The sequence below is a fragment of the Peromyscus californicus genome, unplaced genomic scaffold (genome assembly GCF_007827085.1).
Source record: "Peromyscus californicus insignis strain IS unplaced genomic scaffold, ASM782708v3 Scaffold_5__1_contigs__length_169319896, whole genome shotgun sequence".
Taxonomy (NCBI): domain Eukaryota; kingdom Metazoa; phylum Chordata; class Mammalia; order Rodentia; family Cricetidae; genus Peromyscus; species Peromyscus californicus.
The window spans coordinates 132259639-132285262 of NW_026294573.1; the positions used below are offsets into that span (position 1 = coordinate 132259639).

Below are 25624 nucleotides of genomic sequence, written 5' to 3' on the forward strand. Positions count from 1 at the left end.
GAGAAGGAAATAATGATGCTTAAAAGCTGCTAGTCTTGTGCTCTTCACATCTTTAGAATGAAGAAAACACCGACTTTCTGGTTCTGTGGATATTTTCTCTGAGAAAGACAGAAGGGAAAGGACACGGAAATTAATAAGCTGTGCCCTCAGCTATGGCAGAAGGGAGTCACTTGGTGCAGTTTTCTTTCCAGTGTAGACTCTATCACAAGCCAATGTATATTTTATCATACAGTGGCACTCAAGCTGTGCAGCTACAGGCTCTGCACTCATTAAGGCTCAAAGACTGCCTTAGAAATAGGGTGGCCAGAGAGAAAGGGCAGAAGGCTGCCCCCAAATATGCTCAGACAAGACGGTGAAGGCCTGGAACGCCACGAAAAGACATATTACCTTTTCCCACAGACAGGGAGCCTCACCCAGGTCCCCCAAACAGGGATTGCAAACCTACTATACTTTAGGTTTTAATATTGGTTAGGAAGGGGATGGAGTATAGAAGCAGAGGCAGAGGAAGTTATTGGGAGAGGCCGTCTCAGAACACCAAGGGTGAGAACGGGGCAAGGGAGTTGTCATCAGTGAGTCAGAGACAGCAGTGGCGTGGGAGGAAGCGGCAGAGTCCAGGTGGATGTAGCCAGGGCTTGGGTTTCTAGCCTGGGGATGCACAAAGCGGGTGTTCAGTGTGTAGTGACGGCAGGTACTAAGACTAAGCACAGGATAAAGGAAGAGTACCTACTGGGAGGCAGGAGAAGAAGGGTCAGAGGGACACATACATTATGGTGTCTATGGGGCATCCCCATGCATGTGGAGTCTAGATGAATGGCAAGACTGGGTGTGGGACCTGGAAAGGGGCTCCTGAGTGTGGGAAAGGTCAAGGATAGAGGTTAGTGTTGGCAGCAGTGAGCACAGACCTGAGATGGAGGACAGATAGCACCGATTAAGGGAGAAAAGAGTGAGGAAGAACACGAGGGCTGGGCTGGAGGAGGAGGAGGAGAAGGAGGAGGAGGAGGAGGAGGAAGGCCCGAGGACACATGGAGAACAGAGCAAGAGAGCAAGGGTTGAGGGAAGCTGGTCAACAGATGCACGGCTCCCAGAGAGAAGGTGGCTGTGCAGCAGGAGGAAGGCACAGCAGAGGCCCCACGGTGCTCTAAGTGAGGATAAGGGGCATGCAGGCCAGATCCCAGACACCCGATTATCGTGAGCATAACTTCCTTTTGCAGGGGATTCGTCAGTAAGGCAAGAATGCAGGACACAGTGAGAAGGCCATCCTCAGAAAACAGTAGACCCTGAACTGCTCTTGGTCCTCTCAGGCTGAGAGATCTCCCTACTTGCTTTTTATTAGCAGTAAGGCTAACTGCATTCACAAAGAACCTAGTAGGCAAAAGAGCTGCTTTTATATGTCACTCCATCAGGCTTTTCCCTTCTGCTTGTGAGTGGTGAGTGTATGTGCATCCATATGAGTGTGGAGGCCACAGGAATAAGGTGCACTTTTCACCTTTATTCCCTTGAGAAGGTGTCTTTCACTGGACCCGGAGCTGAACTGGTGGCCAGCAAACCCCAGACAGTCTCTTGTCTCTAGCACCTCAACACTGCTGGGGTTACAGGCATAACCACATCGGGCTTTTTACGTGGGTCAGGTGCTAGGGATTTAACTCAGGCCCCTATGCTTACATAGCAAATATTCCTATCTACTGAGCCTTTTCTCTAGGCCCCTATCAGTGTTTTTTAACATGTCTATAATGTATTCAAAAACCTCTCTCTTCTAATTTAGTTGCATGCACATACCATTATATGTATGTCTATACACTGTGTATATATATGTTTGTTTAGGGCTTATGGGCTTATATTTTCATTTCTAACTAAAAAGCCAAAGAACACCAGCATTAATTCCCTTGCTGGGTGTGGTACAAAGTGGTATGGCCTGGAAGTAGCCTTTTCCCTACCACTCAGGAGGCAGAGGCAAGCAGATCTCTTAACGTTCCAGGGCAGCCAGGGTTGCACAGTAAGTCCCTGTGCAAACACACACACACACACACACACACACACACACACACACACACACACACACACACACAACTTTGCAGTGACATTTATTCTCTCATGGGTAGTTTTTGCTCCTATCGGACGCTAAGCCCATGACAGAGGCGGCCCCACCCCTCTAGACACTCAGCAAAAAGAGACATTCACAAAGGGATTTTCTAACTGACACTATGAATGGACAGTTTTGACTCAGGGTGACTTACTCAGGAGGCAGCACCGAGGGTAACAAATGTGAGAGCATGCACAAAACTCAAGAACTTCGTGCTAAATGAAATCAATCTGTCAGAGAAAGTCAAGTAATTTTTATTCCACTTACATGATGTGCCTAGAGTAGAAAATTCACAGACAGTAAGTACTGCTAATGGCCGTACAATAATGTGAATTTACTTACTGTCACTGAACTCTATACTTAAAAGTGGTCACTATTATAGCACATATACTTATTATAATAAAAAGATCAAATTAAAACCAATTCTTAGGGGAAGTTAATTGGTATCTAGAGTCTCTAATCAATAAGTATTAAGAGAAGTACAGTTCTTATAATACGCTCAAATACCTCCAAGGTCTTAGAAAACCTGTAACCAAAGAGACTCAAGATCTGAAGTACTGATAATAGAGACTCTGGAGTAAAATCTGGAGTTGAAAAAAGAAATCCAACAATTGTGATCTCAAAGGGTAAAACCACCAAAGGTAAATTTTCAGTATACATTACACCCATGGAAAGAGCAAGTTATGTGAGTCTCATTTTCTAGGAACAAAGTTGGAATTAAAAAATAAAACAAAACACTTTTATTGTTTCCCTAGACTTATTACCTTAAAAACACTTTTGGGGGCAGCAAAAAGGTGTTCCAGTGCATAACAGAAATGCCCAGTCATTAGTAAGAAGTGAGCATCTTCTAAGCAGAAGTGAGTGAAAATACTTCAGAGAAAACAAGTCATGGGAAGGAGGAAAGAAGCGAGGTGATGGGGCCCATCCTTACACCCCTAAAACCAGAGATGAGACAGTGCGGTCTAAAAGCAATGTGGTCCCTCCAGACCCCCAGCAGTCTAGGCAAGGAAAAGCTCCCAGAAGGAACTCTTCAGAAAAGGAGGCCCACTGCCCAGAAGAAAGGACTCAGCACCGTTGTGGTTTTCTCTCACTGCCCTGCTGACAACAGCTGTACTTCCATCCTGCACTTCAGAGCATCCTCTCTGCAGTCCAGTTCGGCTGCCCCAACCACTGGGCAGTCAGCAGGCATGATACTAAGTTATCTGACTACACAGACCTTCTGTGCTGTAGCGTGGTAGTTCTTACTTTCGAAATGCTCTCTTGGAAAGTAAGTTAAACTTTATTAACCCTTGTAAAAATGCAATTTCACAATGGAATATGATCCTCTGACCCACAGGATGATTATAGTCGCACATATACTCAGCCCAAACAATAAGGGGTGACAAGAATATAGACATAAAGAAAGTGGAATTTATACTCATTGCTGGTGAAATTGTGAAATGGTGTAGCTGCTATGGAAAGTACTATGGGCTTCCTTAAAGAATTACAAATAGAATTATCATGCATATACAGTCAGAATAATTGAGATAGTATCTTAAAGAGACATCTGCACACCCATGTCCACTACAGCATCATAACTCTAAGATATGGCAGCAGCTCCCATGTCCATCCCCACGTGAGCAGCTAAGATAGACCTGCCATGCAGATACTGATGCACATGCCCATGATCCCAGCAGCAAGAATGTGGCGGCAGGACACCGACAAGTGTGAGGCCTGCTTGGGCCTCACAGTGATTTCAAGTCAGACCCTGTCTTAAAATAAACCAAGGACTGGGTAGGTAGCTCAGCAGAGTGTCTGCCTCACATATGAAAAGTCATACATAGGGTGGAGCCATAGCTTCATAAAGGAAAAAATGACATATACAAACAGCAGAACACTGTCCTTAGAAACAAGGAAATCCTGTCACACGTCTTAACACAGATGACTTTGAAGACAGTATGGTAGGTGAAATAAGCCCTCACTAAAGACAAATGCTGTGTGGTTGCACTTACAATAGCATCGAAAACAGTCCAGCTTCAACGAACAGAGCACAAATGGAATTCTGTGACAGAGGCTGGGGAGGGAGGGGGTGGGAAGGGGACGGTCTGTTCAGCAGGTCCTGAGCTGCAATCCTGCCCCAGGAAACTAATCTGCAGACTGCTGAAAACAACCTCCACTGTCAACAACACTACAGGAACACCCATAGTTTCTTAAGACAGAAAATGTATGTGAAGTGCTCCCCTTCCATTTGTCTCCCCACCAAAATGTCTCCTTGGGAGGACTAGTTAAAACAGTTGTCATTATTGCTGGATAAGTGATCTCATTTCAGTAAGAAAGTTAAGTTTAAGGTTTAAGTCCAAAGACAGTCACATCCCCTCTCTCTTGTTCTAAGAGAACAACAGCACGGTGTAGAGCAACGGTGTTCTCACCTGCTAAAAAGGAAACAAAAGTCCATACACTTAAGAAGAAAATGTACTTTAAGGCTAAACATACCAAAGGGATAAGGAAAAGAGCAACTGGGTTATGTGAGGCCCCATCACCCCTTTCTCCTCTACTTAAATCACTATATACACAGCTGACCATATTTGGCTATTTCTGGTATTAACTCATTGAATAGTATGCATGCCAGTGAATTACAATGCAATTTGAAATTCTCATTCTCCTTTCATTGGCATATCCAAAATAGTTAGCCTATTTTTCAAAAAACTGCATCTTAAGCCTGGCATGGTGGCATACCCTTTTAATTCCAGCACTCTGCAGGCAGAGGTAGGTGGACTACTATGAGTTCAAGGCCAGCCTGGTCTTCACAATAAGTTCCAGGCTAGCCAGGGCCACATAGTGATACTCTGTCTCACACTAACAAACAGCAAACAAAATCAAATGTAAACTATTTATTTATTTATTTATTTATTTATTTATTTATTTATTTATTTGACAAGGCTTGGCTATGTAGCCCAAGTTGGCCTCCAACTTGTGACCTTCCTGCCTGCCTATGCCCAGCTTTCATGTAAAGTCATTAAAATATAGACAATCCTGGAAAAATAGCAGATATTAGTATTAATATCTATAGAGCACTAATATTAAGTATGAATCTCCTTTCTGTCATGTATTATAAACTAATATGAAATGTCTAATTTAAACAAATAGTTCAAATAAGTTGAAGATCATAATATAGTTATGAAACATTTCTTTTTCTAGCATTTCAGAATATACTATAGTTGATAAGCTGGTTAACAACGAGGGTTCCATGGCTAAGCTTGTCAGGAGTCTAAGGAAGCTAGCAGTTTGTCTCATATTGTTTTTAAAAGACACTAATTTGCTTCTAAGAGGAAATCTAAAATACTTAAATATTTGTCATGTAAAGCTGAAATTGGTAATTCTTGTACAAGAATGAAGGTACTCAAATCCTGAAATTTATAGCCAATGAAATTGTCACCTAAGGCTAGGCATCAGAATAATGTGACAAATACTTATTTCACATAAACCACAACAAACATTACACTTAAATCTATGACAGATGCCACCAAGAAATTAGGTCAACCAACCAACTGGAAGAAAAAAAAAAGAGAAACACAAAATCAGAGTAAGTAAGGCTAGACCGTACAGAAATGGCATGAGCTGTCAATGTAGGCGAGCTTATCTTGTTTAGGTGATTAACATGTTTTACGTAAAACTGAAAATGAACAGTAGGACAGAATCAGCAAACAGGTATTCCGGGTAGGGAGGAAAGAGCGTCAAAAACGACAAGGCACGATGAGGCCCTGCTGGCAGCAGTGCTGGTCTAGAGAACTGCTCTTCGGGCAGCAAGCACTCTGCTGCAATGCAAGGAAACCACCATGCAAGCTGGCCACACTGCTCAGACCCGGGCTCCAGGATCCCGGTGAAGGTTTCCACGGTCACTCATCCTCTGTGCAGTCACTGTGCTCCTAATACAGTGATGCGACACTCCAGCTAACAGCCTGCTGAAGGTTAGCAGCAAGGGGAGGAGAGCATTTCAGGCAGAAAGAAGACGAGGGGTCAGTCTGTACACAGGCCTGGGGATGTATAAGGAGCTGGCTAGGGGCAGATGGCAGAGCTACGTGTGCTGTGTAATGGCTCTTATCTGAACTCTTGCCATAGCTACCCTGACAGTCAGCGGGATCACAGCAAAATCATCAGTCTGGATCACTGGGTGGGCAGGGGAGTTAGGGAATAACCCCCTCCCTGGGGCACAAGATTCCTCCCTTGGGTTCAGGACTCTTCTCTTAGGCATAGGACCCCTCCCTGGTACACAATGGTGATGTCACTATCTCTCAGCTCAGGCGACAGAAGCAACAGGAATGGATACCACACTGACTCGGTTCCTTGATGGCACACTAGTGGGTGAACAGTCAGGAAATACGTGCCCACTCATCACAAAGCTGTGGTGGCTCAGTTCTGAGAGGAGGGCTGGCAATGAGGAGGCTAAGCCCAACATTCTTCTTTCTATGTGTGCCTATAATTCCCACATGAAGTCATTAGTGACAAATCAAATGTATGTAAAAAAAAAATCTAAGATTTCATATTTTTTAAAGATTTATTTATTATGTATACAGTGTTCTGTTTGTATGTTATGTCTGCACACCAGAAGAGGGCACCAGATCTCATTATAGATGGTTGTGAGCCACCATGTGGTTGCTGGGAATTGAACTCGGGACCTCTGGAAGAGCAATCAGTGCTCTTAAACTCTGAGCCATCTCTCCAGCCCCAGGTTTCATATTTTTAAGTCACAATTTGAATGTACATGTGAGTGCTCTGGTCCTGTCTGCTGTCTTTCTCACCTCTGGCCAGCTCACTGTGGGTCTGTCCTTGTATGTCTATCTGACTGCTCTTCTTAGATCTGCCATTACTAACCCCTACAATATCCTCCTCATTCTTCTAAGTCCCAATTCACATATTATGAAAATATACTCACATCAGTTGTTACTGTGATACTATTACTATTATTAAGCCAGGGTCTTGTTATGTAGCCCAGGCTGGTTTTGAAATCACAATTCTCTTGCCCTAGCTTTCCAAGTAGCCTGGATTTTTGGAGGGAAGCCACCATGTATGGCTTGAAAGGCTGTTTTAGTAAAACAGCATTCATTATTTTTTATTATAGGTAAATAATACATTTTATGGTTTGTTAATTTTGTTCTGTTAGTTATGTATTCCTATACTTTCAAGCTTTCAATAAAGCCTAACCATTGCCTATTCTTAGTATTCTATATAGATCTAGAGAGCATGGGAGGCAACCTCAAGCCACTTCTGCTCAAGACACAAGTCCAGCTCTGACCTCCAATGTCATTTTCAATAGTAAATTGCTTTCATTACACTTTACTATATGTCACTATGAGTCCCTGTGCCTTGCTCTCTCTGCCCTGTTTACAATGTCTGTTCCTGTACCAAGCTTACATTTTCCTACTTACTGAAATCCTTGCCTGACACAAGGCGTGGGCTTGTCTTGGAAGGCTGCTCTAGCTTTACCATCTCCACTGTCCTTGATGGTCCCACAGCTAATACCTCTGTATTATTGGTTTGTCCTCAGTGAGGAGCATGCCTTCAGAATATTTACTCAATAAAATCTTATGGAATGAGTGTTTGCAACTGGACAATATCTATCTATCTATCAATCATCTATGTATCTATGTATCTATGTATCTATCTATGTATCTATCTATCTATCTATCTATCTATCTATCTATCTATCTATCTAAAATGAGGTATCAGAGTTAACTTCCTTTCACACTAGTAGAAGGTAACCATGGAAACAAGGGAGTCTACTTTCTGCTAGAGCCAGCTGATGTCTTGATTGAGAGCTCATGTTCTAAAGTGTTAAGATCCTAAAGCATTAGGGTGCACTGAATGATTTAAATCTTCCTTACCTAAAAGCTATTAAACCAAAGCTACCTTCCATGTACTTAAGAGATAAAATAATGGGGGGGGGGGGTTTCTATGAAGAAAGGAGGATAAGAATTTTAGCTCTAGCTCACTAATTTTAAAGACCTCATGAATAACATGAGCCATTGAGCCATATGCAAGCATGAACGTGAAATATGCACAATGCAGGGAAATGCCTCATCTTCATTAGCAGCTGCAGCATCAGGGACAAACTGTCGACCCTGGTTTAAATTACCAAAGGAGTAAAATTGACCTGCTTCCTGGAGACAAGAAACACAACTGTTTCTGATTCTTAAAGGTAATCAAGGGGCCAGACTGTTTTCCAGGCCGAGTGAAAACTGCCAACACCTTAGACCTTCCTAAAGCACAATTTCTGTGACTGTCACCCAGGCAAGGCAGATGCAGGAACAGACCAGCAGCAGAAGCAGCTGTTGGCAAGTGGTCAAGGCAGCAAGACTAAGTGACACAGTTTGATCTCTATCTCTGACTGAACACTGGCATAGTTTCTATTTAGTTATTTCTGTATTAAGACAAAAAACATGGTATGAATATTAAATCTTAAAATGGTAACACATGGAAGACACAAGAATTACTTGTTTCCTTATCTATATGGAGGTCTTTGAAAGAAAATATATATTTACTGGATCCTGCAAGTATAGATGTCAGACACACTGGTGGAGTATGAAATTACTGCCAATGAAATCATCTAATGTGCCAAGCACTAGGTAAATGTTTATAAGCCTACCCTTCACAAGGGCTTTATGAAGCAGGCATTATTATCCTCTCCCAATAGATTTTCAAATAAAGACCCCAAGATGTTAACAAAGCTGCATGTGGTCTGGTAAGGAGAGATAATAGATTCATTGGATTTTAAATAAAGTCCTTTCTCTTAATGGGTACATTATATAGATGATTTCAGTCTATGCAACCAATTAGATCTAGGGAGTAAGCTGATCTGTTTACACAATATTCTCTGTCGGCATCTGGCTGACTTGGACCACTTAAAGATCACCAATATTTAAGAGTTGGCAGGATAAAAAAGCTAGCAATTGAGACTTGAACTGTATGTGGTATAAAAGGGATTTCTGTTTAAAAGGCAAGTTAAGAGTACATGTCACTGCAGTCTCTTGTCACTCTCCAAATACCAAGGTCTTTGTAGTGTCATGTTTGACAGATGTCCAAACCACTGAGCCCTACCCTTAGTCTGAGTACCCCCAGGTGCATGCCAACTACGCGTCAAGTCCACCAAGCCAGCCCTTCCAGCGGATACTTGCCCATCACTCTGGGGTTTCATCACATGGACTGTAAGTCACAATGCGAAGCCTCAGCACCAAGCCTGACTCACAGACAGCCCCACTGCTGAAAGGGATCCGCCATCAGCTGTTGTGCTCATGTTGTCTGGGGACAGCTGTGGCAGTGATTGCGCGGGCTTTAAGTTAAGAGCTTTTTAAACACGGGGCAGGGAGAGAACGGATTAAAAGGGAAGTGTAAGTTTAACAGTTCTGCACTTTGCTTGTAAATGCTACAGGTGGGTGGGTCATTGCCATTACTACTTCCTCCAAGTTTTAAGAAATCCTGTCAGTTCATGATTTCCACTTTGATTTACCTACATTTCCCTCTCAATGGCAGACTATCAAATGCTTAAAGGCAGCTCTTTGAGTGTGTGGGGTGCATCACAATGTTTCATTAGCAACAAAAGGTATGTAGTGTCTAATTTACAAATGTGAATAACATATACAACTCTCAATTTTATAAATATCGTGTAGCCAATGGACTCTCAGAGAATGTTTCCATTGATTTTTGCCAATTCCTGTACTGTAGCTACTCTCTGATTACAGCTGATGAGGAAGTATGGATGTTGGTTAGTTTTCATTTAAATGAATGAGTAAGACAGGAGAACTAATGGTTGTACCATACCCATAAACGTAATTGGTGATCCATGAATGGCTTTTCTGCCGTATAACACCTTTTGAGTGATATATATATATATATGTGTGTGTATATATATATATATATAACCAATATAGTTAAGATGGTGGAACATCCTCTCCTTTACTCTTAAGTCTAGAGTGACAGCCACCAATAGACCACAAACTTTAGTGTCCCAGACCTGTGGCAGGAATATTGTCCTCATGGCGGACCTCGCTCTGTCACACCCCCGGCCTTGAGTTTGGTGTACAGCAGGCACCACTAGACAGGACTTGAGCCACGTTGGCACGAGGCACAACCTTCAGTGCACATCACAGTGCAGTGCAGCAGAGGACAAGAAATCTTGAATGTCATTGCTTTACTTTTGCTTGTTATACAATCCTCCACATACATATGGTTATTAATGATTGGCTTGCTTAATTAAAGAAAAAAATTTTTTTTTGAGACAGGGCCTTGGTTGTCCTAGAACTCACAATGGGGACTGGGCTGGCCTCGAACTCACAGAGATCCACCTGCTTCTGGCTCCAGAGTACTGGGATTAAAGGTATGTACCACTATGCCTGGCTTAATTTTACTGACTCCAACAAGCCACTGCCATCCCCTTCCCACCTCCAGATACTTCACTTTGTGATGCTATCCTATTAGAGAAAATTCACATGTTTGAAGCAATCTAGAATCCCAAATTCTCATGTTAGCACCACATATTAAAATGTTATCACTAGATAATTGTAATGAAAAATTTAAATGTTATCACTAGATAATTGTAATGAAAAATTTAAATGACATATATATATATCTCAAAACGGATACTTTTGAAATATATTCTCGAATATTTAATATGTGCCTTTTCATTTTTGTTGATATTCACTAAAACTAATTTAGACAAAAGTTTGAAACCAATTCTCTACTAATAAATAAATCCAAATATAATGTAACAAATCGGATTTCAATTATTATTCTTTTTTAAGACAGTGTCTCATATAGCCCAGGCTGGTCTCAGCTACACTATGAACATGTGAACATCTGATCCCCCAGCCTCTAGCTCCCAGTGATTACAGGCCTGCACTACCATGCCCACAGACTAATACAATTTTCAAATAATAAAACTCACTTTTAATTATTTTAGAAGAAAAAACGAAACGTGTGACTATTTTGGAGTAAAAGAGACGATATTACTCTAAACAGGACAGCAGAAATGTGCTTAATTTTAAAATTCTAAATTTTTCTAGCCATTTTATACTTTGATTATAGTTTTATAACATAAATAGTAATTACTATGTATTTTCTACACAATATTTAAGTTTTCTGCTAAATGGAATGATATTGGACATAGTAATCCAAAATCATAGACTGTATTTCTCCTCTTATTTGGAATTCTGTGGAATCTAGCAACAGCATCCGTCCGTCCCGTCCGTCCGTCCGTGTCCCCCCCCCCCCCCCCCCCCCCCCCCCCCCGCCCCGCGCACCAAGGAAAGTGGGTATGTGTTACTAAAGAAGTTACTAAGTCATGGAGGGAAGGCAAAGACTTTAACCATCACCAATATAAAGAAACACCATATGCCAATACTAACATGTGCTGTAATGGGCAAGGGTGGCTGTAGGACTAGGCTGCTGGGATTTCACCCCCGCTTTCCCTCGGAGCATGAGATTTTGCTATACTTAACCATCCCATGTCTCAGGTTTCTCACCTGGAAAAGGGGAAATAATAAAACTGCTGCTTTTTATGGCTGTTTGGCATATTAAATAGGTAGCCAAATCCACGTATATAACAGAGAGTCCAGCACACAGTAAGTATTAGCTGCTATTGAAAACTCTCCAAGAGAATTTAGTCACAGCATCAGGTCTCAATTACTTAGTTAGCGATTTTGTTAATAACTAAGGCTCTATGGATATGTGCCTACAGAAGACCATTGACGAAAACAGACTCCAAATTTCACAGCGATCACACCAGTAGCCTCAAACCCTTGTGCTCAAAGCCCACTCTGTTTGTACAGGTGCTTCCAGACTGTCTGCTCTTGTATGTTTGTGTCTTTGAGACAGGGTTTCATTATGTAGCTCCGGCTGGCCTAGAACTCTATGTAAAGCAGGTTTTGGCCTTGAACTTGTGGTGATCCTCCTGCCTCTGCCTTCCAAGTGTTACCACATCTGGCCAGAGTTCAGTATCTGACGCAGGTGGGCCTCATAAAGTTTCATGTCTGATACAATGCTTGTTAATTTGAAAATCTGCTAATCCTCCCTCCAAACTCCTGCCCTGTCGGCCATTTTAAAATGCCTTTCCACTTTCCTCAATTCACAAGGTGTATGAAGAGTTGAGGGGGAAGAGCCCATGATATTAGGCTGATGTATTTATCTGGGAAGCGTTTTCTCAAGATGGGCCCTGCTCTCCTGGTGTCTTAGTGTTCTTTTGCATGGCACCTCACATCCAGTTTAATTTCTCTGAGCCAAACATGCAGGCTTATATGTATATTTTCACGGATATTTTCTCCTCAACTCCTCAGTTAATTTTATTTAGCCTGATAGTATGACTGACTGAAATACAAGTTTGGAAAATGGTGGAAAGCTGGTAGCCGAGTTTCATTTATGCTGACTGGTGGGGGAACAGTTTGGGACAGAGAAGACATAGTGAGAGGAAAGGGTTCGAGCCTGACTTATGTGCTACTTTTGAACCTTGGCTGGCTGTCAGCTGTATACAGAAATCAAATGGCCCAGACAGATCCATCCCCAGAGAGTTCTCTGACCCTAGAAGACACTTTTTCAACTTTGAATTCTTTAAAGGGCACTGGAAACAGGTATTAATAACCATCAGATACCTTCCTGCCATCCTCCCTCTGGAGGGAGAAGTAGCTGTTTAAAGACCTTAGGCCAGGCTTTAAAAAAAGTGCTTAATGTGGGAAAGAAACTCCATCTACTAAACACTTACTGTGATAGGAGCTGACTGAGTCAGCTGACAGAAATCACATTTCTTCAGCAGCCCTGTGCCCCAGGTATGGTCACTGCTCAATTCTGTTTGAGGAGACTTGCAGAGAGAAAAAATTTCTGCATAGGTTCAAAGAACCCTTCCATGACACTGGTGAATAACTAGCTTCTTTCTGTCTGATGTGATTATTAAAAATTATTGAAGTAGAAATGTTCTTAGGCATTAGATTAGTTGAGAACTTAAAAGCATATTTGTGTTCTTGGTATTTAACTTTTGTGTATTTGGCACGTAACTTTGGTTCCCCTTTTGAAACCCATTACCTTTCCAATTGCAGGAGTACTGCTTTGAGACTAGAATGTGGCAGGGTGTTTACAGTATCGCCGCTTCTTGGGTGGCTGTGGTGTGTGCCTGATGATTAACACTGCAGGTAAGGCATGGCACAGGCCCAGCATGACACATCTTAACATGTTTTCTGGTTGGAAGGGGGATTTACCAAGGTTGTGCAAGACCTTCACAGTGGCTGAAAATATGTGTATGGCTGTTTTAAAACATAAAACTACCAACATGAAATTGCTCACAAAATTGAACTATTCAAAATTCTTAGAAACCTGAAACAGCAAGCTGACATTTTCTATGATGACGGCATCAGCAACCAAAAGCACGAAATCCACTGTACTTCGACCAACGTTTCTCCCAAGAGTTCTAGGAACATCGTTTGATCCATTAGCTAACATCGAAAATAAAGAAGGTACCAAAATGAAAGTAAAGGAAACCCGAGAGATGGGGGTTGTGACGGTCACTGAGACAAGAAGCTCCACACTGCTTCAATCTGTAGCAGGACAGACCAGAATGATGACATTTTTCAGTGGGCTGATATTAGAAATGTGTATGTTTTATGTATACTTTTAAGTTCTCAGAAGACAGAACTATATATTTGTATAACTGAGTTCAATAGTTAGTAATGGAAAAATGCCACAACAATAGTACGCTAAGAGAGAAGGTTTTATGATTCATAAGGGGAAACAGTTTGAGACTCGGACATCTATAAAGACAAAGACATTATTTTTCTGAAATTGGTTTTTTCAACCATTAGATAAAATGCATTTTTAAAAAATAAAGTTTCAGGCAGATGCATCAAAAGCATTTCAAGAGGTAATCATCTCTGGCCCTGAAGGAAGGCAGCATGTGGACACTTCAGAGCATGCGCCAGCCCTGAGCACCAAGGCACTGTTCATACATGCCTTGGATTTATTTTTGGCACTACAAAGTCAAATGTGTTTTTAAAAATATTATTTTCTTAATTTGTTTTCTGTAGGCAAAAATATCAAAAGAAAAGCATAAAACAATCTCAGGGAAAAGAAAACCGCAGGAAGAAAGCTGTCACGTGATGTGTTTGACTTCACAAAGGAATCTTTACTGGTGATTAGAGCCTTTCAAGCCTCCATCACTCAGGATGTGAAATTCTAATCCAGAAGCATGGCCAGTGGAGGCTGTGACTTCATCAAATATGCTGGCTAGCTGAAACAGGAGGCATTTTTCTGCTTCCTTACTTGGGGATTACATCGCAGACTGGCTCCTCACTTGCAATTATGCCTATCACTTGCTGTGCAAGCTGAGAAAAATCTGGGGTGTGGGGGGAGCCAGGGGGCACCAAGCTGAGTTCACCAGATGAAAAGTTCCATCACCAGCTCACCTCCTGTCTCCTCGGTCTTCAGGGAATGGCTGAATTTTACATAAAGCCTATTTATAAACCCCTGCAAGTGATACTTGCATTCATCTCGTAATGTGACATCATCTCGTTAATAATTTAGGCCTAAGAAATAGATTGAAGGGACTCTGAAGGAACTTCACATACGCGGAAGAACAGAAATCACCCCAGTCTCTTACCTTGCTCTTTGATCTGGCGAATCTGCTTCACAGTTTCTTTTAAGATTGCACATTTGTCAGGTTTGAAGTTGAAGTTGTCGATATCATTAAAATTTGCAAAAATCAGCTCTGCAAGTTCTTCTATGTACTTATTTTCCTGCTCACGATTACGTTTCTCAGTGCTCCTTTTGGGGCTAAAAAGGAATATGGCATTATTATTTATTTGAAAAAGCTGTTGTAAGAATGATAAACATGCTAAACTACTTTTAACATGAATACAGACAACAAAAGTTGCCTGTTAACTAAAGCAGTTAAGAACAAGGGTGTGTTTCTAAGAATGCACATTTCACCAGTTTGTAATTCTTTTTGTGCTGTGGGGTTAGTTCACAGATATGCTTCACCTCCCAGCCTCACCCTAACAAGGTCAGGATCATCCACCATTGCAGTGCCTAGAATATCACTTCACAGGTGCTGGACAAGAAAGGGGGCTTATGTTGATAGAAATTCAAATTCTACTTAATATACGATTAAAAGGGGGGAAATCAAAGTTAATTAACCTAATTATAATGGGAATAAATGGATTTCAATAACTTTTTTTATAAACATAAAAGGTAATAAAAACAAATCTTTATAATCCCTAGATTTCTTTAGAGTATGATCCAATCAGGTGATATAACAAGTCCCGAGCCAGCGACCCAGGGCTCTATGTGAACTGTACAGACCAAATGACTGGCAATATGCAGACAAATGGCCAGAGTTCAACTGAATTTAAATAGATGGAGAAAAAGATCAAAATTGGCAAAAATCTTCTCATTTGAATCTGACAGAATAACAAAACCCCAAAGTTCCTCTAGAAAACGATACAATTACTTGTTCAAGTGCAGTAGAAAAGTTCATTAAATGACCTCCAAATCAATACCAAAGGGAGGAAACTTGAGTTGTTCATTTTCTGTATTTAACAACTTTCTGTATTTTAGTGTGTAATTATTTGTATAGAACATTAATTTAAAAATTTGCAAATTCAGCTGGGTGGTGGTGGTGGCGGCGGCGGCGGCGGCGGCGGCGGCGGCGGCGGTGGCGGCGCACGCCTTTAATCCCAGCACTCAGGAGGCAGAGGCAGGTGGATCTCTGTGAGTTCGAGGCCAACCTGGTCTACAAAGTGAGTTCCAGGACAGGCTCCAAAGCTACACAGAGAAACCCTGTCTTGAAAAACCAAAAGTCTGAAAAAATCTCTCCTTGTGGTGGTTTAAATGAGAAATGCCCCTCCCCCACGGGCTCAGGCACTGTTTGGGGACCTTGCTAGAGGAAGTGTGTCCCTGGGGATGGCCTCTCAGAAGGAAGAGCTGGGCTCTACTTGTAGTTTGCTCTCTCCTTCACGTTTGTGGATGAGGATGTGCCCTCAGCTTCCTGAGCCTTCTGCCATGCCTGCTGCTCTGCCTCCCTGCCATTGACGGACTCTTCATAATGCTTTTGGTTGTGGTGTTTCATCACCAGAACACTGGTGATCATCTTTGCTTCCTTTTTGCCTGGCTCTAATCCAAAGTGGGTGCAACAATTACTGTTTCCTGGTTACCCTGTAACACAAATGCATATGCTTCCTCCTCTTCCAATTCTTTTTTCAATATTAGTGTACTCTATAAATACTTGTTGAACTTGCTCTCTTCTCTCTCACATCTTTTGGGATAGTACCTAACTATGTATGTAGCCCAGGTCGGCTTCCAGCTCCTATGTAGTCTAGCTTGATCTTGCATTCCTCCTGCCTCAGACTTTGGGGTACACCACCACAACTGTCTCGGTGCCCCAATATTTTAGGAGGCTTCTAAAAATACTAACCTCTCATTGTTTATTACAATTGCACTGTATTCTAGGGCACATACCATCATCTTAAAATGTTCTCTGCAAAGAGTTTTTCCTAATCTTTTATGACTCTAAGCAAGGGTGCAAACGAGTAACCTTACACCTCCAGCATTCTGCATACACAGATGATATCGTGAGGAAATTCCTGGCATGAGAATTGCCATTCAAAGAGGACATGTATTTGTTATTGTGATACTGCCAGATTAGGCTGTATTTGGCCTAGTGATGCGACCACACATGGTAAGAGGCACAGCTTGTTTTAACATTGTTTGTTTTATCCAATGAAGAACCACAATTTGTTTTTAACTCAAAAATAACTGGATTTAACACTACATGTCATTTACAAAAAACAAAAAAACAAAAAAAAACCCAAGAACTCAGCATCAAACTAAGAGCAAATCTTTTCATTACAGAATTTACTTGTTAAAACATTCTGTGACCTAATAGAAAAGAAAATATGGAACATTCAAAGGTTATAACAACAAACTGATTATAAAAGTAAAATAAACAAAGGACAGTAAACAAGTATATGGGGGAGTTTCCTTTTCTTAAAAAAGAATAGAATCTGTAAATAATCCACATATTCAAAATTTAAGCTACTACATATGTAAAATTTTCATTGCGGATGAGAAAAGCCAAGCATAATATTTGAATTGAGAGTAAAGCCACTGCTAAAATAACAAAGAAGCACGCACAACACTTCACTACCATTTCTGCAAACAACCGTCTGACCTGGGTCCAAGCTGGTCAGGACATTCCTTGCGTTTCCGTGTCTCTGCCCTTGCCGGGTCAGAGGTGTTTTCTCCCATTCCACTCATCTTGAACACATATCAGCAACTACAACAGAAAACAGGGGGAAAAGGTATGAAGACTACAATAAAATATCGCATCGTTTGCCAACACTTAAGAAGCTTTGCCTTCAATCAGAAATTTGAAAACAGTTATTAACACACTGTTTTGATAGATATGCAAGTATAATGTAAAATTAATGGAAAGGTGAACATGTAAGAAATAAACCCTCCTACTTCACTGAGCCCAGGCTCTTTAGGCAGAGACTCTATAGCACCATGAGTTGTTCTCTGCCTGCCTGGGTCAGGCTACAGCCTCTGGTTGAGGGTGCTCCTGCACCATGGAGATGATAGGTGTTATAAGGGGTTCCTCCCAGCCTCTGTTTTGGGTTGGCCAATGTGGAGTGTGAGCTGCAATAGCTCACTCGTGACAGACAGTCTGGGGAAGTGGGAAGGCCATGGCACTCACTATAAAGGGTTCCAAATTTAGCCTGGTAGATCTGACACCCTTGTAGTGAGTGGTCTTGCCCAAGGCTTCTAACAGTGCCTCTCAAATGGAGGCTCTTCCTGCCTCCCTCAAAGCTCAATACTGGGCTCAACCTTCCAGCTCTTCCCTCTTCTTCTGGGCAGTCCACCTCCCTCTTGTGCTCCTCACATCCTGCTAGACTGGCTTTCCTTCACTCAGCCAGTCTAGCTGTTATCACCAAGGGTCTTTAGAAGACTGTGGGGGGAGGATCCTGATAGCTTCTGCTTACCCCAATTCCCTTTGATGAGAAAATAAGAAGGACACACAAGAAGTGTTCTCACACTGGCCACCACTATGTGACTTAGGTATACAAGAAGAAAATAACAGTTCTCAAAGAGACAAAGGGGCTATTGCAAGTTTAGAGAAAACCACTTAAGAGTTCCTTAAAGGGCTTAGCGTCTACTTGGCAAAGGAAAAACAGCACAAGCACATGAGCTCAGAAGTCAGTCTTTACACCTTCCTAGAAACCCAATGTTACGCTCTTTCTACTTCATCCTGTGACTGCTGCCCTCCTTTACTCTTGGTAGAGGCTTTTCCTCCTCTCTATGTTAGGAAAGGACAGTGAGAAGGCGAGGAACCTCAGAAAGACACCATCAAGAGCGAGGAAAACCAGCAGGGTGGGTTAAGGAAGTCAGTGAAGAACGACTGGGCATCATGGCCACCTACCAGTCCAACTGTCTGCAGTCTCCTTGGGTGTAATCCCGAACCTCAGTCTCAGTGGCCCCACAGTTACTCCTCTGACCACTGTTCTGATCCAAGTGGGCAGTAGGGCCGATTGCTTTCTCTCTCTCTCTAAGAGTCATGTGTTTTACAGAACCAATTGTTTTTAGGGAGTCAAAATGAAGAAATGCTGCATCAGCAAAAGGGAGGTGGCACCAATGGTACATTCAATTCAGGAGGTCACATGGAAGGTACAATCTGAGAACTGATGCCCGAGCTTCCTGTGGGCAGGAGCAATGTAACCAAGTCTCAAGGTCCACTTCTGTGCTTAGTTTTTTGCCAAATAATAAGTACTGTATTTAGTTAATATTCACTGAGTACATATGCTATGTACCAAAGCCAATTTACAGATTCAAAGCCCGACTAGGAAACCTGTGTTACCAGGCAGCCACGGGCTAACATTTAGGCCCCAGCTTCACCACTTGCTTAGCCATGTGTCCTTAAGACTTTCTACTTGCTTATTAATGATGTTCTGCAAAATGGAGTCGCCACTGGCATCCATAGCACAGGTTTCCAAGTAAAAGAGAAAGGGGACCCTTGCTCTACACTAGAACGCCCCTGCTGAGGCAGTCTTGCTCTTCCCTGCCTTGTCTGTCACCTGTGAGTTGTTCTTCACCCACCACAGGCAGAGTCCCGTGGGAGAAGGAGTCAGATCTTTCACTATACAAAGCCTGCTTTCCTGCCACTGTCGATGGACTTGGTGGTGGGGAACAGAGTGTTGCTCAAGACAGAAACAGGGCAAAAGGAGACGAATTCATAGACAGGCAACACTCCAACACATACGAACAGCCCTTCCTGCACTGCGATGTGCTCCTGTCCCGAGAGCCAAGAAACAGATGTTCGGGCTGGGATGAAGGTGGAATGGATGATTTTCAACAGAGAGCGGGGACCCAGGCCACTACAGGAGGCAGAAGAGACAACATGCTACAAACATTCATTTTTACTAATTCTTTTCTGAACAGTAATTCCCAAGATTTCACTCATGACAACGCAAGAAAAAGCTTCACATCTAGTAATCTTCCAACAAATGATCCAGGGAATTTTTCCTTTAGAATCGGCTGTCAACAAGTCATAAAAATACAAATATGATTAAATCATAAAGTACAACCTTCACTAGATAGCAAAAACAACCCCCTCAAAATAAAAAAGAACCCCCATATATGGTAGATATAGGTGATATTTTATTGAAGATAAAACTTATATAACTACCACCATGTCTATTGACTCACATCACCAGAAGGGTCAGAGACCTCAACAGTTAGAATAAGTGCTAGTTACAGAGTGTCTGTGTGGGACTGAACACTGCCTTTAGTGTCACCGACCTTAAATTCACACACAATAACAACTGAGTGTCCATGAGGAGCCAACACTCACATATTTCCACAAGAGGTCTTAGGGGGATGAGCAGACCAAAAGTGTGTGTATTTTGGCCCAGGAACAGTAAAACCCATGGAGCATACTTCAATATCTTACTTGTACCTTCTCCAGATTAATTTAAAAACACTCTATTTAAACCATTAGAACATTGTTTCCTCCTGAACTTATTTACATGCCAAGTTTTCCTTTTTATTAGATGATGGTTCCTTAAATCTATTTCCTCAACATATGAAAGTTTCTACTTTTTGAACACAATGGTTTCCTTATTTCTGAGTCTGGCTCATACATCATTTTTTTCAGGTAATTTTCCTAGGTTACATCTCTCAAGTACACAAATCCACCAGCCTTCACATCACAGAGGGTAAAGGCAGCAAGTCAAGGAAGGGTACCTGATCATGCTCCATCGAGAGGGATGAGCCACAGTGGCCCACCCAAATCACTGCCAATCACTGAGGGTAAATAAAAAGAAGGCAGGGCTAAGGACCCCTACCCCAAGGAGGGAAAGTGGGTAGTTTCAGGCTGGAGCAGGAAGGGAGGAGGGCAAGGAGGAGGGTGACAGGCATGGCTGCTGTCCTGGAGCACATAGGTTTGTGATCTGCTCTTTAGTGTGTTAGACAAATGAGCAAGCTTCGATAGTGAGGGTCTAGAACAGCTCTGTGGGTCTCTCAACCAGGGGACTCTGTCATTTTCTATGCCCCATATGAGGTTTCTTTGGCCCTAGTGCCAACATTTCACCTGTAGAATGTGGCAGGGCCAGGTGAGTTCACTGTTTTCCTCAGCACCCAAGGTACTGGGCAGGGCAGAAATGCCACAGGCAGATGACATAGATAAAATCGCTGACTTCAGACTTACAGAAGAATACCTAAGCAAAAGAAACTACATAGATGAGTTTGAATACATTTTTGTAGATCAAAGGCAAAAATTAATTTGCAATATAGAAGCAGGAGGTGCAAAATTCTCAAGGCACATTCTACAAGTGGGTAAGCAAACATCCTGCACATTTCTACATGTTCTCAACATTCCCATGAAATTAAAGCTCTGGAGTATGTCACACTGAGACTGTTCAATGTAAATCACAGAAACTGATCTTGACACCAGTCAAACTCAAGGTAGCTGAGGCTAATTACAGTGAGCCAGAGCAAACCGGTTTCTACCAGATGATAGGCGCTGTGAAGGACAAGCCTGGAGAAGAAGTTGCTATTTGTCCATCTTGTTATCAATAGCCACACAATAGCAGTGCTTTCACTGTGCGGAAGGCCCTTCCTCCCATCTCTTGATATCAGCTCGAATGTACTTGATAGAAGAAGAAAGAGTCACAAAATTCAGCAAGCTTCATTTTTTTTTTTTTTTTAAAGTAGCAATATTCTGGGAGGGATGAACAATGCCCACAGTCAAGTTCTCAGCAAATGACAAAAAGCAATATAAAACGTCAAATCTCAATTCAATTAGAGAATGCACTCTTTTTTCATGGAACTCATCCATCGAACTAAGAAGGCAGCAAAGCTGTTGCTTGCAAAACAGCCTCACAGCGTTAGAGCTAGTTAATCATCCAGAATACATGCAAGCGATAATGTGCACTTTATCTCTTATCAGCCCCGGCCATCTTCCAAACAAGGCCTGTAAAACTGTCAGATTTATTATATGCTGAACAAATTCAGTTAAAGGATAAGTAAGGATAATATCCTTGCTTAAATCCACACAGAATAACATGATCAAGCACCAGGACTCTTCTTAGCTCTAAAAAGAAATAGTTTTAGAGTTGGGCCCCTATTAAGTCCCTGACTTTGAGATGGAATTCACAAGGAATTTTTCCTGGGGCAGAGATGATATACACAGAGAGGCAGAGCAACTCCTTTTATCATTGACTGCAAGAGGAGGTCCGGCTCACACCAAGTCAGGAAGGCTTCTTTGGCCTACAAGGTCTTTCCTATCTGTTTTGTTTGTTTTTCCAGACACAGTTTCTCTGTGTAACCCTCACTGTTCCGCAACTCACTATGTAGACAAGGCTGGCTTTGAACTCACAGAGATCTGCTCGCCTCTGCCTCTGGAGTGCGGGATCAAAGGCATGTGCCACCACGCTGGAAAGGTCTTTTCACTGAAAGGTCTTCCCAATCTTTCTGGTCTCACTTAAAAAGATCAATGAAACTGTTGTATAATAGTAGTTGTAGTCTGCACAAATTTTAATGTTGGGACCAAATCCAGGGCCTTGTGAGTGCTAGGCAAGAACTCTACCAACCCTGAGATAGGGTTGTCCTCCTGCTGTCTCCTGAGAGCTGGGAACAAATTTTCTGAAGACTAAAGAAATGTTCAAGCATTACATGAGCACGTGTAAACGAGCATGTCTCCATCCCTACTCTTTAGAGATCCCATTGTATAGAAACTCACTGCACTTCCCTAGTTTATCAAATCATGTGAAAACAGCTGACTCTCAATTCCCAACAGTTCCTCCCTTGGGTTCTATCTACTAGGTTCTAGGGAGGAGGATCTCCATATTAGACAAACTCAGAATCCTTGGGCTTTCTCTGATATATCTAAGGAAACACAGTATCTAATACCAGAAAGAACAAAACATCCTTTTTGGCTGTGGATACTGGGAAAGGCAGAGGAGAGAAAGGACAAACATTTTGGAAATACCTGCTTCCAATGTAGTGTTCATTGGTCAGCTTATCCCAAGCAAAACCCTTCTGGTAAGACACCAACTTTTACCAACAGTTAAACATTAACTCAATATAGTAAATATGCAGATTATGCAAAAATATTTTTTGATTCATACAAATCAAGCAGCATGATACATGCAAATCTAACTGAAGCAGAACTGGACATGTGCTCGATGTGGGGTGAAAGCGCACAGAAAAACCACACTTTTTCTTCCACTTGGCGCAGAGGGAGAGAGAACACCATATAATATTTCAAACTATTTTAGCTAGTAAAATGCTGTATTATTTTCCTGCAAGGGGTATTACTCTTTATTGGAGCATAGGAATACTTTTAACCTCATGTCATACAACATATGGTACTTCTCAGATTTCATATAAAATTTTAATTTACCTAGGATGGCACAGTTTACCTACATGTTCAGACTCATAAAACTCCACACCAATGCATGCAGTGACAACTGCTAGCTTGCAAACGTTGAGGAGTCACTTCGAATGAATGCGGGATGAAAGACATCTTCTTTAGGAACGAAGTCTCAGTGAAACTTGACTGGTTCATAGCAACACATAGTACATTTGCCTTTATAAATGACATGGCAAGTCAGGCATGCACCAGCCTCATTAGAAAATGATTTCCAAACTACACCACCGGCATTTTCCAGGACCAAAGAAAACACCACATCCTACAACTACGCTCCAAGGAGATGGCTTCTGCAACCACCTTCTGCAGGCTAGGTCCTCTTCCATGCAACAGTAAGAATACTGTGTAAACAAATGTTTAAGCTAAAAATTCCTCCTCAGTGTGCTTTGCTCTTAGATTTACTTTTGTATAATGGCCTTAAAGTGGTCATTAGACAGTAACTAGAAGACATATTGTACTTTCTGACTGAAAGCCAATAATACTCATGAATTTTTTAGTGAAAGACACTTCAAGATGCCATTGGGAAGACAGTAATAAACACATTAGGCTGCAAAGGAGAGGTGGTTCTTTAACGTACACCATGATAAACAAATGAATGGCTTGACTCATATTCACTGGCGACACAAATATTTTGGTGTGACACTTCCATTGTCTACATCTTTCGTAAAGGGGAGAGGAAAAGAAATCCCTAGGTTTCACTGGCAAAACTGATTGCAGAATATGTAAGCAGGGTGGGGGTGGGGGTGGGGGCCGGGGGGGGGGTATCCAGTGTGACGTCAGTGTCAGTTTCTGCTGTCTGAGTCCTCAGTTTAAGTTCCTCAGTGCAGGCAGTCACTGGGCTCCTTGAATCCAGCAGGTCAGAAGAGCTAATTTGGCCAAAATAGCAAGATGAGGCTTTAATAAGGCCGCAGGTGAGAAAACAGGAAAGAGCATCATTCCCTGCGTCCCATAAGCCCTGTCTCCCCGACTTCAAGTGGGGTGCCTGTTTCCAGTTAACATTTTAGAATCAAACTTGCTCTGAAAGCTTAATGCACTCTGGAAAGACATCAGCAAACCAAGACCCGAAGTGGAGGATTTGTTGGACTTTCATAACTTGTCCAAGGTAAATTCAATTATCTTCCTTTATTCTTCACATCATTTACAATTTCTTTAGGAGACTTACAAGCCTTTCTAAGTTCTGTGAGAAACTGGTTAAAATGACAAGGGAAGGCAGTCTGAAGCAATACTAAGAGCATTGTTACTGAGCTGGATGGAGTTCCTCTCTTCTCCTACATGTTCTCTCCTTCTTTTTGGTTGACACTCATTTAGGAGTGTGCAGGTTGCACAGAGATACTTTGTATGCACACCTCTGTCTTAGTTAGGGTTTCTATTGCTGTGAAGAGACACCATGACCACGGCAGCTCTTATAAGGGAAACATTTAATTGGGGTGGCTCATTTACAGTTTCAGAGGTTCAGTCCGTTATCATCATGGCGTGAAGCATGGCTGTGCACAGGCAGACATGGTGCTGGAGCTGAGAATGTTACATCTTGCAGGCAACAGGAAGACAACTAAGAGTCACATTGAGTGAAGCTTGAGCAAAAGAGACCTCAAAGTCTGTCCCCACAGTGACGCACTTCCGCCAAGAAATGGCAGTCCCTTTGGTGGCCCTTTTCTTTCAGACCATCAATCACAACCTCACTTTGACTACTAATGCATTCTTGAGATGGATGTATATACACCCTGTAGGTCATCTAACTTTTCTGATTTACTTCCAAAAGCAGTTACACATGAAGTTCCCAAATGACAGGCTGGATTCAAACTCGGGTGTGATTCCAGGGACTGGCATTTGTTTGAGCTTCTTTACGTTCTTCTCCTGTGTAAGCTCCTATGAGAACAGATGCTTACCATCACTTCACAGATGGAGAAACTGAGGCACAGGAGAGCTCATGCAGCCTGAGCAAGTTTTAGAGTTCAACAGTGAATCCAGTCAGGAGTAGTGGCACTAACTTTTACACCCAGCACTCAGGAGGGAGAGGTGGAACTCTGTGGGTTACCATGCCAACCAGGGCTACACATTGAGATCCTGTCTCAAAGGGGGAGAGGGAGAGAGAGGGAGGGAGGGAGGGAGGGAGAGAGGGAGGGAGAGGAAGGGAGAGGGAGAGAAAATCCCATAGTCCCTCAATTCTCTTTATTGTAATGTGTGCATAATGATTTCAGGACATAATGATTTTATTGAAAAAAATTTATAAGCTTGAATATGTTATAGATATTATTGTGTTTTAATCAAACTTAGTAAAGAGTGACTTCATAATTTGATAGGACCTTTCTTTTTTCATTGTGTCAAAACCACACATACTTTAGAACTACCCAGTCAGTAAACACACGAACTCCACCACTGTTGAAGACAGACAGGGGAGCTAGAGGCAGTGTACGGAAGACTACAGCCGTCCTTGAGACAAGTCTTCGCGGTTGAGCTGAAGAGAAGGCAAGCATTGCTGTTCTTATTGCGTTCAGTATGAAGTTACCAAAGGAAGGAAGTCGCTAGGCATTCTCCCCAGCACACCAAGACAGCTCAGGTTCATTCCAAACAGAAAGCACCTTCCCTGTATAATCAGCAATAGTAACAGGCTG

The 25624-nt window shown here is 42.2% G+C and overlaps 1 protein-coding gene across 2 annotated transcripts in view; it reads right to left on the bottom strand.

Moving 5' to 3' along the window:
• Ncoa2 (nuclear receptor coactivator 2) overlaps positions 1 to 17365 on the bottom strand; it is a 98617-nt gene extending 81252 nt beyond the window's left edge. For both annotated transcript variants that reach the window (XM_052715297.1, XM_052715296.1), the window contains exons 1-2: positions 17259 to 17365; positions 14691 to 14863 (exon numbers count right to left, since the gene is read on the bottom strand). In XM_052715297.1, the coding sequence (XP_052571257.1) occupies positions 14691 to 14863; positions 17259 to 17344 (259 nt within the window). In that variant the 5' untranslated portion in view covers positions 17345 to 17365. The remainder of the gene's footprint in view (positions 1 to 14690; positions 14864 to 17258) is intronic.
• Between the last annotated feature and the right edge of the window lie 8259 nt (positions 17366 to 25624).